The following is a 17,968-nucleotide window of genomic DNA, read 5'->3' on the forward strand; positions in this document are numbered from 1 at the left end:
CAGGATGGGGGATTGAACCCTGGTCCCAGTGCTTACAAAGCAGGCGCTTAGTCTGCTGAGCTATCTCACTGGCCCTAACACTGTGTTTCTTTTAATTCAAGAAAAATATATCAGGGCAGAAGAGATGGCTCAGTGGTCTAAAGCACCTACTTGGAACAAGCTTGGCAAGGCACAGGGACCGCCGTTCGATCCCCCAGCACCACATGCCAGCCAGCCCCGCCCCCTGGTGGGCTGATCTGGCCCCCCCCACAATAATTTAAAAAAAAATTAAAAAAAATATCAATTTTGAGAATTTATAATGCTATTCTCAGTTTATAAAATTCAATTTATATGAATTAATAAAACCTAACTTAGTTCACTTTTCAAAAATCTTGGACTATTTTTAAGTGAAGAGGAAGTTCAAATTATAAGGCTATAATCCACACATTTTCCCACTGAAAGGTGATATATAACTAATTAAAAATAACTTTTATTTTAAGAGATGAGATACAAAGAGAAAACCAGAAAGTAGCTAGGATGATCTGTCCACAATTTTCCTTACATGAGCCATCCACTCATGAAGCTGAATTAATCATATCATAATCCATTTTATTTAGTAAAATAACTAAATGAATATTAAAACAGACACTCAAAGAAAGTCTGTATGATTCAGAAAGAAGTAAAAGGAATGCAATTTTATAATTGTAAATATGAAAAAAATCTTACTTTCCCAAGTTCTCCACATGGCCAAGACAGGTGGAAAAACAGTAGTTGTACGCAATCACAATAGAGGGATATAGTGACTGGAAATCCAAAACAAGAACAGAGTTGCTGTAGAAGCGGGATTCAGGCTCCATAATTAGGGGAACACACTGTGGAGCTCTCATCTGGGATCTCTGTTGGATACTTGGTGTCACAGGGATATAGTTCATTGGTTTAGCAATGCGCAACATCATTGATTCCACGCGGTACTGCAAACAAGGAGGAAAAGGTGAAGAAAATAAACACAGTTTAAATATAATATCAATTATGTGAATATATGTTAATCACTTGGTAATACTTTGTTCTTTAGGATAAATGAAATAGTTTGTAAGCAATAAAATTATTTTTTTTTTTTTCAACAAATAATACACTGCATATATTCTTCTTAGTGGTTAATTGCTGTACAAGATGCGGACTTGTGATCCCATTTACAAACACCATTAGAACAAATCATTACATTCATTAAGAGAATACAACTATATATCTATACCAAACTCTTTGAATACACATATACAAAATGGACATTCATCAGTAAGCAATAAAATTAAATAAGCAAATGAGTACTCCCAAGTAATTAGAACTCTATTTTTGCTATATTTATGGACTTGGTGGACTGGGGACTGCTATAGATATGTAGCTTATTTACTAACTAAAATAATGGGTTTTTTGAGACTAAGGTAACTGAGTTATAAAATTAGTGTAGGACACCTTGACAAGTTCTATATGTATTCAAGTATTTAAGTTTTCACTAAGTGAAAGAATAAAATTATTTTCCACTTTACACAATATCTTTGGAATTAAGTTAGACATGAATTAAATTGTTTTTCAGATCACCTTTTTCATTAACATTTTAAAGTTATAGAAAACACGTGATTTTTTAAACACATTAACAAAGTCTAAAAAAACCCAGAACACATAGTATATGGCAAGTTGGAACAAGCCATAATCAGAAATGTAAAACAAATGGTAGCCTTTCTTCAAGTGGTGGCTCTAGTCAAACTAACAAGGTGTGAATACTCAGCTTTTGGTTAGTTGGTACTAGGAAAAAACCCAAAAAAGTCAAATCACTTCTAACATCTTAAAAACAGAAATTTTTATACAGAACTTCAACGTGCACAAAACATTTGATGTCCTACCTGTGAACCCCTTGTCAGTACATGTAAAAACTGGATGCCAAAAAGCCTAGCCATTTCACTGGTTTTCCCAATCAGGTCCAACTGTTCTAACATTTGGAGATTTCCACGGACACGGCTAACATAATGATCAACCATTTTCCATCTGTTAAAAAAGAATCCATGCTATAAACATCAAAGAAAAAGCTGAACAGTTAAAAAAAAAAAACAGTGGCAGTCTCTTTTCAGAGACTATATATTAAAAGTGAGCTTTCTGAAGGGGAAAGTTGTGATAGGGGCCTTTGAGCCAAGTGTATTATTGAGTTAAACACTTGCAAATTTTAGATATTTTAAGCCATAAAACCCGGTAATAAGACAAAAATTCAAAATACTATGTGTGTCAAGTGTTAAGAATAAAGACATTTTCAATATTTGCTAAAGGTTGATCTATATTTATTATAAAAATATCCAGAAGTGTCACTGTTGATTACAAAATAATTATCATACAAGTTTTTAAAGAATATAAGGCTTTGGGTTACCACTGTAAAAGGCTTTAGGTTACCAGTCTGAATTAAAGCATATGAAAAGACAAGAGTAACTGGATGAATTCAGGGAAATAATTATATATGGGATAATACTTTAGCAAATCAATATTGTCTATAAAACCACAAGTTGTATTTTTTGGCTTCAGTTTTTTAAAAAAGTATACTCTTTGCCCCACATTTTTTTTTTATAAAGAATACAAATAACAAAACCCTTCCATAAATACATATAGTGAAATTGTACAGGTTCTCAAAATGTAAAAATGATTCAAAGCTAGATGGCTTACACATAATCTCAGCACACTTGGCTGGGGATTCAGCTGACTGCAAAATCCCTAGATTCAATCTCAGTACTGGAAAGGCAGAGGTGGAGGTTGGAGGGTTAGGGATAATCCAGAGGAATAATATAAAGGATAAAATTTATTCATTTAAGGAATATTAATAGGTCTTGGGGATATAGTTCAGAGGTAGAGCACTTGGCCAGCATGGGTGAGGTCTTGGGTTTAGCTACAAAAATAAAGAAATAACATTAATGTTGAAATATATTGCAACCAGTGAGGCGTAGTAAGTGGTACATGCCCATAATTCCAGACAGAAAAACAAAAAAAGTAACAACAGAACATGTTTTCTTTTGATTGTTTGTTTGTTTTTTCCAGTAACAGGGATTGAATTCAGGATCCTGCGCTTGCCAGGCAGGCACTTATTCTATTGAGCTATCTCCCCAGCCCAAAAAAGGTAATAACAAATATAAAAAATTTGTAGAGAAATTTCACTCATCTAATGTTAGGAATATAAAATAGTGTAACTGCTTTGGAAAACATTATGGCTGTTCCTCAAATTGTTAAATATAGAATTATCACATAATCAACTCAACTCAAGTTTCAGAGCCATAAAAAAATCAAGTACAAATGTTCACAAAAGCATTAATAATAAGCAGAGCCTGCCAAATATATTGCTCAGTAGATTAAAGTGCCTGCTGGGGGATCGATCTCCAGGCCTGCCGTGCCTGCCCCACCCCCGGGCGCACTGAGATGGCAATTAAGACTGGGTGTGGTGGCACATGCCTGTAATACCAGCACTTGGGAGGCTGTAAACAGGAGAATCACTATGAGTCCGATCTAGTAGTGAGACCCTGAACACCCTGTAGACCCTTCCCTAAAAAAATACACACAAAAAAGCATTAATAATAAGAAAAAAGAAAAACTTACAATGGTTGATGCATTGTATCAACTTGAGTTTAGAAGCTTAAGTAAGTCAGCAGTTCTACATCCTCGGGTATAGAGGACATGCCCTAGGATGGCTGTTTATGCCCTATGATGGTATAATGGTCGATTTCTTGAGTTAAATGGACAAATTCAGAAGTTTAACTAAGTGACTCAGCAGGGAGCCAGGACCCTCACTTTGTAAACCTCCTGAGCCTGTGCAAGAGGAGGGCATGGAGATGGTGTGAGTGCTGCACCTGACCTGCATACAATATAAGGGAGGAAGAAGCTTGCTCACCTTCCCACCCCGTTGCTTTTTCTGTCTCCCACTACTGTGCGTGGTTGCTCCTGTGCCATGCCATCCTGCCTTGGAGCCATATGATTATAGCTCTATACACTGTAAGCTAAATCAATCTTTTCTTTCTTAATTTTGGTCACTGGGTATTTAGTCTCAGCAACAAGAGAAAAATAAGACAGAACCCAAATGTCTACTGGCTGATGAATAGACACATAAAATTTCATTATCTATACAATGAAATATTTGGCAATACATAATATAGCAATACATGATATAACATAGATTTGACAACACAAAAATGCAAGTCACAAAATATCACATATTATATGATTTCATTTATATGAAATGTCCAGAATAGGCAAATATATAAAACAAACCTATAGTTGTCTAAGGTATAAGGTATGGGGTGGGGGAGGAAGGGAGCTAACTAGGATTGGTGGTAGAAGTGTGACAGGTAAGGGATATAGGTTGTGTTTTTGGGAAGGACTAATAAAATATTCCAAAATTAAATGTGATGGCTGTACAACTGTGACAATATTAAAAGCCATTAAAGTATATTTTAAATAGGTTAACTGTACAGCACACAAATTATATCTAAATAAAATTATTAAAGAGAATTAGTAAACATAAAAATACCCTAAGTTGTACTCAATTCTGAAACAAAATAGAAATGCTTTGTAACTTTTTTTTTTTTTTTGCGGTACCAGGGATCAACCTTGGGGACCTTGTGCTTGCAAGGCAGGTGCTTATGCTGCTGAGCTATCTCCCTGGACCTGTATCTTGTATTTTTAGATTAACATATTGTAACTATTTATTTACATTTGTATTTTTACAGGCATGGTTTATACTACTGAATGATTATCACACAATATATTCAGCTTGCATCATTGTTACTAAATATTTTATTACCACGAGAACTGCTCTGGAGGAACCTTTCTTTTCCTTTTAGTACTTGGGACTGAACCCTGGACATCTTACATGCTAGGCCAAAGCTCTACCAATGAGCTAGACTGCAGCTCTTTTAGAAGTGTTTTTATACCTAAGTCTTTGTACAGGTGTTTCAGTGTTTCCCTAAAACAAACAAAATGGACTTACTAGCTGAAGCCTTACATAAAAAGCAGAGGCAGATCTCTGGGTTAGTGCAAGAAAACAGACGTACTTACATTTTTGCCCCTTCAATATGTAGCAGAGAGCAGAACCAGAGAAATGTGTCAAATGAGACACCAAAATAGGGGCCAAGGAGATAGCTCAGTAGAATAAGCGCTTGCCTGGCAAGTGCAAGGGCCTGAGTTCAATCCCTGGTTCCGGGGGAAAAAAAAAGAGAGAGAGAGAGAGAGACACCAAAATAATGAACTAATACTATATTTTGTGAAAACACCAGGCAGGGCACAACCATCTTTCTAAGATTTATGAAAATAGTGCAAATAAAACCAATAATGACCTATTAGAAAATTAAACACAACATAAAACATATGAGTCTGTCTTAACAGATAATGATGTTGAGCATGAACTTTGCTTGAAAGGTCAAAGGTAGCGATTCAAGAGAGATATGAAGTATGTGCTGTAGTATGTTAGTGATAAATTATTTTGGACAATATTTTAAAAGTTATGTTGTTAAATAAACTTTATTTAATTCTATCTTCATTGTTTCCCTCATCCTAACGTATTATTATTGTTAATATTATTCAGTGATCTTGCCAAAGTTTTTGTAATTCACAGTACAATTAGGAAATCAGATATTCATTTGCAAAATGTATATGAGGTGGACTATTATTTGAGTATGTCAACCATTTTGTTTTTTTCCTTTGAGATTTGCTGTTTATGTCTGATACCCATGTTTTCTTTACTTATTTAGAAGCATATAATATAGCAAACATATTAGCTGTTTTGTTGAAAATTCTCTTTTTTTGTATTTTTAGATATGGGGTGTTCAGGGTCTCACTACCAGAATGGACTTGTAGTGATCCACCTGTTTATAGACTCCCAAGAGCTGGGATTACAGGCACGTACCACCATGCCCAGTCTCAATTGCTGTCTCAGCAAGCCCCAGGGGGCAGGGCCAGCCCCTGTGCCTGCTTGCAGGCACTTCAATCGACTGAGCTATTTCGCAGGCACTGAAAATGATTTTTCATGGTTGTTAGTTTTGATTTTGTTGATATTTGTTACTGAGGTACTCAAGTATGTTTCTAGGAGAAAACGGTGAAACTCAATCTATGTACATACTGAATACTTTAAATATAAATGATTAAATTGAATTTTCAAGACTTCAGTTTAAATTGATTTGAAAATCAACTATATTCTCTGACAAAAGCCTATTATTATAGCTTACATGTACGAAATGCTATTATGTATTAAAATAAATATTTTAAATATATGTACTAAATACTACTATATATTAAAAGATATATATATATATTTTTTTAAATTATTTATTTATTTATTTTTAGATTTTATTTAGTGTGTGTGTGGCCAGCTCAGCCCACCAGGGGGCGGGGCTGGCTGGCAAGTGGTGCTGGGGGATTGAACCGCGGTCCTTGTGCTTTAGCTAAGCTTGTTCTAAGTAGGTGCTTTAGACCACTGAGCCATCTCTCCAGCCCCAAAAGATATATTTTTACTATTCTAAATATAATGCATATATATATATATATATATATATGCACACATTTAACAGAATGGCTGGTAGCACATTTTGAGAAATATAACCTACTAGATTATCTCATGTTGTCAGAGAGCACAGACTACAGAGTCAGACAGTTCTAGGTTTTTTTTGTTGTTGTTTTTTCAGAACTGGGAATTGAACTCAGGCCCTTGCACTTGCCAAGGAAGCGCTTATTCCACTGAGCCATCTTCCCGATCCCCATTCTAGATTCTAATCACAGCTCTATTACAAACTACTATGGGACAGTAGTCAAACCATTTCACACTCTAGGCCTCAGTTTTCATACATGTAAAACAGTGATAATAACAAGGATGGTAAAAGGTTTTAGATAAAAGCAAGAATCCAATACATAATAATTATATTAATTATTATTTTCCCATTTCATTTGGAATCCAATTCTCTATTCCTGAAAATAAGTTATACAAATCAATTAACATTTACGGAGTGCCTTATGTGAACTAAAGATTTTACATGTACTATCTTGTTTAATGCTCACTGCATACTATGAAATAAAATGTATTAACATCTCTAAATTACACACAAGGAAAGTGAAGATTACTTATAAGGTCAATTTGTCTAAAGTTATAAACCTACTACATTGAAAACTGAGCTGTGAGTCAAATTATGAAAAATAGATTAAGTAAAAACAATATGGCCAAAAGAAAGCAAGATTATATATTATAAATAACTCTGGATCTCTAGCATCACTGCAACTTCTTTATCTCACTATTATTCATTTCATGTGGTACCAATGTATTCTTCACTGGATAAGTAGTTAATGTCTTCTTCACTGGATAAGTAGTTTCCACATGAAACACTTAACTTTCATAATTAAAGATTAATTTAACAAGGAATTTATTAGCATATATATATACACAAATATATATACATATATACACACACATATGAAAAGAGGACTTCCAAAAGTACCTCCAAAAGTGACAGGAATGATGTGCTAAGTATCAGCAAACAAAGGGCAAGTATCCTGAGTTGAGATTAATCATAATGTGTCTTTTATACTGTAAAATTAAAAAAACTAAACATTTACAGTGTTTTTAGATCTTATCTTATAGGCATTAATATTAAAATTATTTAGACAAATACTTTTTTAAAATTTATTTATTTTAATATATCTGGTACAGGTCTCACTATGCAGCTTAGACTTCTAGTGATCCTCCTATTTTCAGCCTTCCCAGTGCTGGGATTAGAGGTGTGCACCACTGTGCCTGGTCTTGGTGGCCAGCTTGGTGCGCCTACAGCTGGGGCTGGCAACAGAATCCCAGTCCCTGCACTTGCCTAAGCAGGTGCTCAGTCCATGGTGCTATCTCACTGGGCCTGACAAATACTTTTAAAAGTATTAATAAAGTGGGTTTTTAAAATTTAAAAGTGATCTTCTGAATTAAGACTATTTTTTGTGTCCTATCTGGCTAGTGATAAAATTATTGTTATTATTACTATTACAAAATAGTTAAACTACAGCTCTTAACAGCTGAACTTCATTACTGTTTTTCAGTTACCTTTAAATAATTATGTCATCCTAATATTTTGTCTGTAAGCAAACACCAATCTTGATTTGGGGAAAGGAAAGGAGATAGAATTATAAAGCATAAACTACTCAAGACAGGCCTGAGGTGCGTTGGCCATTCTAAGGATACAGAGTATTTTTTGAGATAGGACATCTAGGGGAAAGGTGACAAAAAGCAGATGTGAGAATTACAAGTAAACAATTCATTTATTCTGAACTTTTTCTAGGGTTTAGGTCTATATCCAGGAAATGGAAAAGAACTTATTTTATTATGTGCTCCCAGGACATGGTTTCTAGCTCAGCAACTGCTGTTATGTCTTATAGCTATTCCCCGGGTAAGAGATAAAATCACTCTGGTATTATGAGTTCTCTAATTTAGTAATATTAGGTACAGGTCCCTGTGAGTAACCAAGTTGCAAATAAGCAGCAGAATGAAATTACAAGAGGCTTACAAAGGAATAGCTCCTTGGGATTGAGTTTGGGCAGAACTGCTCAGGTAGTGCTGGGGTTGGAGCCCTAGACATGCTAAAGTGAAGTGACCTCATTAATCTCTTGCTAACAACTTGAACATACAGCTTAAGAACCCAGAAAAAGTTCACGCTAGGAAGCGCTTGCTCTATAAGGTCTACTCTAGATACAGAATTTAAAACAAAGCACTGACAATATGCACAGGGGACAGAATTTAGAGACTGAGTTTTGCAAGATCAAGAGATTAGGGAATACTTTGGGCCTATATGCTTCTCTTTCCAACATGGAGCTGACATCAAGTAAAAAACACAAGACTCATTAAGCAAGTAACAGGAAAGCTTCCATCCTTTAACTTCAGCAAAGCAACAGTATTGCTGAGGAAGGAGAACAAAAAAATCTGCCCCTAGAGAAGGATCTGGAAACTTGCTTGGGCCCAAGACCCAAGCAGAGCTCTACAGCCATTGTAAGAAAGGCAGGAATGCTGAGAAAACCCCATCCCGGCAAGAAGGGAAAAATAGCAATGTCCAAAGAGTAAGGCTGGACCAGCACTAAGATACTGCCCCAACTCTACTATACGTCTTATATACAACAGCAGAAAGCAACTGTAGCTCATTAAATCTTAATTTTAAAATAAATGAATTACATATATTGGAAAAATGAAACCCTTCACTTCTCATCAGAAATAAGAGTGGTCAGAAGAAAAAACAAATTATTTTCTTTTTCATTCTTTTTTTTTTTTTTGTATTTTAGGGCAGGGTCTAGAGGGTCTCACTGCATAGATTGGGCATATAGTGTTCCTCCTGTTTACAGCTTCCCAAGTACTGGGAATTACAGGCGTGTGCCACCATGCCCAGTCTCAATCACTGTCTCAGCGTGCCTGGGGATCGAACTCCTGGCCCCTGCGTCTGCCTAAGCAGGGGCTTTAATCTGCTGAACTATTTGGCCAGCCCTTGATTTTCATTCTGTTTCAAATAGTGAAACAGAAACAAAAACAAGCTCAATCTTAGAATGATACAGTGAAAATATCATTCAAATATAAGGGTAAAATAAAGATATTTTCAGATAAATAAGGGTTGAAAGAATTTATTTCTAGCAAACTTGCAAGAGACAAACTGCCAAAGAAACCAGACTGGTAGTTTCCTAAAATGTTAACACACACTAATCATGTGACCACCCAGCAATTCCACCCCTGTAGAAATGAAAATGTATGTTTACACAAAGATATACACGGAAATATTTATTAGTTTCATCCTCAGTAGCATCAGATTAGAAACCATACATATGTTTGATAATAGGTGAATGAATAAACTACGGTATATTCATATAACTGAGTATCACTCAGTAATAAAAATGAACATGCAACATGCAACATGCTGAATCTCCACATGGCTTTACATAACATCAGAATCTCAACATTATGTAGAGTTTCTTCAAAAAAGCTAGACAATAAGGGAAAATTATGAATATTTCTATTTGCATCAAGCTCTAGGACAGGCAAAAGTAATCTATAGTAAAAAGAAATAAAATTAGTACTTACCTGGATGGTTAGGCTCACCACAAGTTTTGCTTAAGAGAATTTTGTGGGTATTAGCTATGTTCTTTTATCATACAGGAGTGGTAGTTTTAGAATAAATACATTTTTCAAAGTCAATGAACAATACATTTTACATTTGCGCATTTTATTATACATGACATATATCTTAATATTGCTCATTTTTAAAGAGACATTACTGTCTTCAGAGTAGTAAAATATTACCTGTATAGATCTGTCTTGTTATCAAACCAATCTGACAAGACCCGAAAGGTAAAGAGGGGAAATCGCTGATGAAGAACATGAAAGCTCACATTTTCAAAGGTGTAGTTAGTTAGAGCCACCTAATTAAATAAATAAATAAATAAATAAATAAAGGCACCATTATAATAATACTTATAATTATGTAACAAATTTGGTGTAAAAAATCCCATTATTGCTTTAAATATTTCATAGTAGATATGAAAGCTACTTGTAAAAATGATTTGTTGCCACTGAACCATAATTTAAAAGTAGCAAACTAGATAAAAATATTCATTAACAATATATAATCAGAAAAGAACAGACCCAGTGATATTCACCTTGGTTATGTAATACTTTTAGAGACTCTAATTCTTTTTTTTTTCCTTTTATTTTTTATTAAGAATTACAAAAGTTTTTTTCTTTAAAATTGCCTTTTTCAAACTTAAAATCTGAAGTCCTTGTCATACTCAAAGATGTCATAAATATGGACAGTAATTTTTTCATTTTAAAAGATCATATTAAATGAAAAAGGTAAAAAATAATCTCCTGAGGTAATTATCCAACACCTAAGAAACAGCAAAATGTTCACTTTATGGTCCAGAATTTACAGTTTAAATCCCTCCCCATAATAAAAACAGTGAAATTTCTATGGTCCAATAAGGACAACTGCCTTGAGATGACACTTCTAGAGGGATTTCTGGCCACATTTGTCCCACTCCCCTGGGTTTATGGCTAGGCTCTTCTTTTCATTGTAAAGTTCAATGGAAATTGTGTTGGAATGAAGCATGTTATGGGGAGGTAGAGAGAAAAATCTAAAGCTGCTAAATTCTATGAATGAAGTTTCAATGAAAGTATCTGGTTGTTGTTCATACATTCTGACGCTACAGCAAGATTGAATATAAGTGATTTCAAATAAGAAAGGCTACATGACACAGAGTAAGCTCATGGGGCTGGATTTGAGTTTATCCACCAGAGGCTATTGATCCATCCTAACCAGGGGCCATGTTGAGCTGCAGGTTACCCCCAAATTGCCATGAACATGACTCAGCTCAAATGCATGAAGAGTCCTTCTAACACACCTACGATCATCATTGCTTCAGACCTCAGGCCAAGGGATCACTGGAAGCAGGGAATTCAGACATTCCAATTCTTTTTTTTTTTTGCAGAACAAGGGATTGAACTCAAACCCTTGCGCTTGCCAGGGAAGCACTTATTCTACTGAGCCATCTCCCTGGCCCAGACATTCCAATTATTATGAATTCTTTTTATGCACTAAGCCTGTTCAAATACTGACAGAAGCACTGTTAAACAAGCTGCTTTTTTTCTCTTTCTATATCTACTTTCAAACATTCCTTGGTGTGTGCCTGTATTCCCAGCTCTTGGGAGGCTGTAAACAGGTAGATCACTATGAGTCCCATCTAGTAGTGAGACCCTGAACACCCTGTAGAGCTTTCCCTAAAATACAAAATTAAAAAAAAAAAAAATCGAGACAGTACAAAATAGGAACTGAATGTTAATCTTGTCTCAAGACAGTAAACCAAACTGTTTTTGCTTTCAGTCTCCACAATGGCAACATGGGAAAGCAGTATATATCATAGTGTATACTTGCACACATACATGCACACACACCCTGACAAAATGCATAAGAGGTAGCAAAGGCAACTGGGAAAGGCAAAAAGATAGTAAGGCTGGATAACTCTAAAAGCAGAATGAAAATACACACTGAAAATAATAAACAGCAGGACAGATAAACTAAAAATCAAGTTACTGAGGGGCCGGGTAAACCTGACAGTGATGCTTTCTTAGAATGTAGATAAGGAAGGCAAAGAGATGAAAATGATGAGAGAATGAATATATAGGGTAGATATTGAGAGTAGACAGTTAATATGTAAGTTCCTAATAGAAATGAAAAAAAAAAAAACAACCTGGTACAATGGTCAAATGTAGCCTTTTATTGTTCTTAATTTCCATCTGTGAGGCTGAAAATAACTGACAGGTATCACTTTAATTTTCTGATGCAAATCTCAATTAGACTTTTAAATGCTACCTAGCATTTACACTGTATTTTCATAATTACTCTCAAATTGTCTTAGACTAGTATTTTATACTCTTCAAAAAGCCTCTCCACAATTCTCGTCTTAGTAATCAGTAATTCCTAATTGACTAAGAAAACAGATGTAGAGAACCTCCACAGACTCAAATAACCATCCATACAGTATTCTCTTTGTATGTAACAACAAAGGAACTAACTATGTGTTTTACCCAAGCAAAGGCCAGTCCATCTGTGGACCAGTAGTAACACTCAGTATTTGCCAAATTGAATAAAGTCTGTTTCTAACTCATTTGACAAATTTTTATTTATTTATTTGTGTGTGTGTGTGTGTGTGTGTGTGTGTGTGTGTGTGTGTGTATCCAGCTCAGTCCACCAGGGGGCAGGGCTGGCCGGCATTTGGTGCTGGGGGATTGAACCGCGGTCCCCGTGCTTTGCCAATCTTGTTCTAAGTAGGTGCTTTAGAACCATCTTACCAGCCCCTCATTTGACAAATTTTTAAAAGGCCTCAATTAAACTGATAATCCAGAAGGCCTGTAAGTATAATGTGGGGAACAGTTATATGTTCTTTAATTTAAGCAAGCAGTTAACAAATGTTCAATAAATATTCCTATTTAAGAAGCAAGGGGCCAGGAAGATAGCTCCATGGAATAAGTGCTTGCCTGACAAGCACAAGGTCCTGAGTTTGATGCCTAGTACCACCAAAAAAAAAAAAAAAAAAAAAAGTGAACCTGATTTATTAAAAAGAAAGAAAGAAAAGAAAAGAAAAGACTGGGTGTGGTGGCGCACACCTGTAAGGCTGAGAACAGGAGAATCACTCCGAGTCCAATTTATGTAGTGAGACCCTGTACTAAATACATTATAACAACAACAAAGCAGTATCTAAGGATCCACAGTCAAGGGGAAATAGCTGGAATTCCACAGTCAGAGTTACACAGGAAGAGTGAGAATGACTATATTAAGAAATAAAACTCTAGGTACAGGAAAACAACATAACCTTTTCTCACTGTAAACTATTGTCTAGGAAATGCAACTGCTGAATAGATAACTTACAGCAGAAGAGTTTCACTTTCATTTTACATATTTTTCTGCATTTAATTTTGTTTTACTATTATAAACATATTACCATTTTTTCTTTTTCTTTTTTCATCTTTTTGAGAGAGGGCTTCACAATGGAGTTCAGGCTGTCTTCAAATTCACTGCAACCCTTCTACCTTAGCCCACTCCTGCCTCAGCCTCCCAAGTGGGTGTGCACTACCATACGCAGCCACATTATTTTTAATTATCTTATTTGTAAGAACAAACTATGAAGATTTAAAAACAATGATATAAGTTAAAAATTGCTAAGTGTCATTAGAAAGACTCAGATAAAAGATACAAAGGAGCCTATGGTACTATTCAAATCCAGAAAACAGCCTCTAATATGAAAAAAAATCTGAAGGCCAGCTTTTGTTCTAACTCTTGACATTACTCTTGATACACAACAGTACACTAACAAAATTCATACAGGATTTCACAAAAATTGCCAGAATGCCAGGAATATTTCCAATTAGGAAGAAAAAATGACACTATATATAACTGCATCTAGAAAGGGGGGTAAATTATCTAACTCCTAACTTCCTCATGGTTGTTCTTCACACTTATAAACAATGAGAAATGCTATATACACACACACACCAGAACTAGAGAAATCTTTGACCCTGAAGTTTTAGCAAAGGCTACAGAAGGCCCTAAACTTTGAAAATAATCTTAATTTGTGATTTTTAAAATAACATTCAATTTGCTTCTGTTGTCTTTTGAGTACTCAAGGATAAAAAGACCCCTAAAACTAATAGTCAATAATTTTTTTTTTTTTTTTAGGAACCAGGGATTGAACTCAGGCCCTTGTGCTTGCCAGGCAAGCGCTTATTCCACTGAGCCATCTCCCTGGCCCCAACATTCAATAATTTTTTCTCTGTTTATATATTTGATTCATGTGTTCATCTCAGGAAATACCAGACTGCAGTTTAAATGAAGACTGTAAAACATATACATATATACATACATATGAACATATACACAAAATATATCATTATCTATATTTTTCATGCTTTATGTCACTATGATTTTAAAATTCTTGTGCACTGACTCTTACATTATGATACTTTAAGAACACAAAAAAGTTATCCTCAAGCAGATTATGTTATGTTACGTTATGCTACTTTTTTGGAACTGGGAATTGAACTCAGGACCTTGCATTTGTCAGGCAGGTGCTTGTACTGCTGAGCTATATAGCCAGCCCATAACGTACATTTTATTTATTATTTTATTTTTTGGTGGAACCGGGGATATTATTTTATTTTATTGAGAAACAAATAGCAATAAGACAGTTTCAAAACTGATTAATAGAACAGTTCCAATAATTAATACATTGTACATTGTTATCTTCTTAGCGGTTATCCATAGTACAAGATGCAGACAGGATATCCTGTCCAAACACTATTACTACAAATCTTTCTTCTCATTGAATGAAGCGAAAGTAGCTGTATATCTATCCTAACTATTCTGCATATACAGATACAAAATGGTCCTTCCTTTGCATCCCCGTTTTTTGTTTAGTCCTGTCAGAAATGGGTATTCCATTGCCATCTGAATACTATAGGTTCGTGAATTCAGGAAAACAATCCAACACAGTCCAGCAGTCCACAATACTAGTGGGTTATCCACAGAAGTTGTTGACTTGAGCCTTTCACAGCTCAGCATACTAATATGGCTTTACTTTATATACCTCATTTTTATACTTTTCTGGGGATGGTTAAGACCAAGATAAAGCAAGACCTATATAACAAGAAATGTAACTTTTGTATCTGATAAGGTCAGTCAAGTCTCCTCAGGATTTATCCTGTAACCCTGTACCACGGGTTGCAGATCCTCTGTCAGTGTCAGCCATGTGGATGAGTGATAGCCATTGTTTAACCAATTTGCTCTCTGTGAAAGGCTGAGAGAATGTTTTCTCTCCAGGTGATTCTCCTTAGGCATACTCTACATCATCTATCATGCTGCTCTGTGGCCCCATAATCTCCTTGATCAGAAAATTTGGGACACAATTGAGTTACATGATATTACAGTATAGGTTCTCCTATGTCCTGAGTCTTCACTGACCTTGAAAGGCTATGGTCAAAATGCTGGCTGTCCTTGCTGCCCTTCTATTTCTCTCTCTCTCTCTCTCTATATATATATATTTTTTTTTTTAAATTTATGTTTATTTATTTATTTTTTTTGGTGGAACCGGGGATTGAACTCAGGTGCTTGTGCTTGCCAGGCAAGCTCTTATTCTACTGAGCCATCTCCCCAGCCCCTATTTCTCTAATTTTTGGTCTGCAAACTTAGGTTGCTAACTCTCCAGAAGAGAAGCTTATTATTACCCTACAACATATGCAGTTGGGTTTAACTTCACTATCTGTCTGAATATCAAACATCTTAGGCATAACATGGAACAGGTATTTTCCATCAAGTATTGATATGTTAAATATCAAGTCCCTACAGACTATGGAGATAAAAATTTAAAAAATGAAAAATACTTAAAGAATATGAATAAATAATTACATATTTTTACACAGAAATTTAGAAATCTAGTCATATACTGCATTGTAGCAGGACAGTCCTGTGACTTTTTTTTTCTTTTTTTTTGTGTCTTTAAAAAAAAAACAAAAACTTTTACTTGTGAGATAGTATGGTAATAACTGGTATGTCATGACAAGAAGTATGTATTTAGAAGACCCGAATGACAGGCATTCCAAGCATGACCCTTCTATTACACATTGCTATCTTCAGTGCAGTTGCTTGGTTCACAGGTACCAGCATGTACAGTTAGTCAGGGTGAGAATCCTCCCAATTAACTGCTAGTTTCAAAAACCTGCTGATGTTTCTCAGGATCACTGCCTTGCCCATAAATGTATGGTTTTGTCCCTGTCCTGTTTCCCAGCTTTTCACCTTGCCCTCTCCTCGTTGTCCAATCCTCAAGTTCTCGCTTTCCTTTTAATTGTGCATAACATACATTTTAAAATGATATGAAATGTGAGCATAACTTTAGCTCATGGTACAAAGAAGAAGTAAGAGGAAATGGTATATCTAAATTTCATATAAAGAATACATTTCCTTATTTGATAGAACTATGTGATAAGGCCCAAAAGAACAGCACCAGCTCCAAATTGATCAACTATAACAAATCAACAAGGCCAAACTGAATTTATCCCACTTAAGTACAAAAAAAATGAAATTATATAATAACAGATTTTATTGTAGCTCTAATTATAGAAAAAAATTAAATCATTAATAACATTAAGATTTAACACCTCTGTAGTTCTGTGTGTTAGAAAGTAGTATTTTGTAACTCTGGCATAATAAAAATAACCCATAGAAAAAGCTATGTACTATATCAGACTAATGTTATATAATGATTATTACATTGATCTAATCTCTTTATTTCCAAAATTTTACATGAAATACTTTACCTCATTTCGCATGATTCTCCAAAGATTTAGTGTAATTCGGCCAACTATATTTATCTCACTCATGGTATCTGATCCATAGTCATCTCTTTCAGCTGCAAATCTGTTCTCAATTTTGTCATCTACAGAAACATAGATTATATCAGTATTCACAGCAAACAAATTTTCAAGTAAATTATGCCCCAGAAAATAAGGATAAAAATTAAAAGTAGAATATAATTTACAGTCTCTTTTATCTTGGACTCAGAATAATCATTATTTTGAGTAATAAAAACAAATTTTACTTAATATAAAACAATTCTGTAAAATAAATATATTTGAAAATATATTCTTTCTTTTTCTATTTACTGTATACTGTTGTCTCTCATATGTGGGGGTAAGGAGTGGTTCTGATCCACAGCAAAAATTCTAACCATGTATGGGGAACTAGACAAGGAATTCCTCATAGCAAATAGAATTCTGAGACTAGTTTCTCTCTCCTTCCTTCTTTCCTTCCCTTTCTCCCTCTCCAACCCCCAAACCCTTTTTCTTTCACTCTCTCATAGTACAGACAGAAGCAAGTGGTAGCCAATGGAGGAATGAATGTTCTATCACTGACAATGACCTATCTCCAATCTCCAGTTCTTTTTATTTTCTGAGTCAGGGTCTCATTAAATTGCCCAGCCTGGCCTCAAATTTACAATTTTCTATGGTCAGACTTCCATATGGCTGGATTATAGGGATGTATCACTTCACCTGGTCTAAGTCTAATTTTTTAGGTAGTGATTTTACCTAGAATAGAAATTAAAATATTTCTTCTATATAACTCTAGGTATAGGTAAATTCTGTTGATTAGTGGTTATAGGGTAACATTTATCATATGTTATATATCTATTATGTTCTAGGGGCTTTCCTAACCTTACCTCTTTTATTTTAATTCAGCGACACTTTAAGTTTTACCTTGCAGTATGTTTTACTTAGGAACAGATCTTGTCCTGGGTTGTACAACAAGAGAACTAATATTTTTCTCATAACTGATTTTAAACCAGGGTTACGTCACTCCAAAGGTCATGTACACTCACCCATTTCTTATTTCTTTATGTTAAAGAGGTGATATTTAAAAGCTAT

General features: G+C 34.9%; 1 protein-coding gene across 5 annotated transcripts in view; it reads right to left on the reverse strand.

Moving 5' to 3' along the window:
• The window catches only part of Rev3l (REV3 like, DNA directed polymerase zeta catalytic subunit), a 183,028-nt gene that overhangs the window by 22,468 nt on the left and 142,592 nt on the right, over positions 1-17,968 (reverse strand). For 4 of the 5 annotated variants that reach the window (XM_004637502.3, XM_023722299.1, XM_023722300.1 and 1 more), the window contains exons 20-23: positions 16,865-16,983; positions 10,304-10,422; positions 1,878-2,019; positions 706-950 (exon numbers count right to left, since the gene is read on the reverse strand). In XM_004637502.3, coding sequence (XP_004637559.1) covers positions 706-950; positions 1,878-2,019; positions 10,304-10,422; positions 16,865-16,983 — 625 coding nt within the window. Of the gene's footprint in view, positions 1-705; positions 951-1,877; positions 2,020-10,303; positions 10,423-16,864; positions 16,984-17,968 lie in introns of those variants that run through there. The other variant, XM_023722302.1, reaches the window with a different exon arrangement.

This window comes from Octodon degus, unplaced genomic scaffold, assembly GCF_000260255.1.
Source record: "Octodon degus isolate 3935 unplaced genomic scaffold, OctDeg1.0 scaffold00090, whole genome shotgun sequence".
Lineage (NCBI taxonomy): Eukaryota > Metazoa > Chordata > Mammalia > Rodentia > Octodontidae > Octodon > Octodon degus.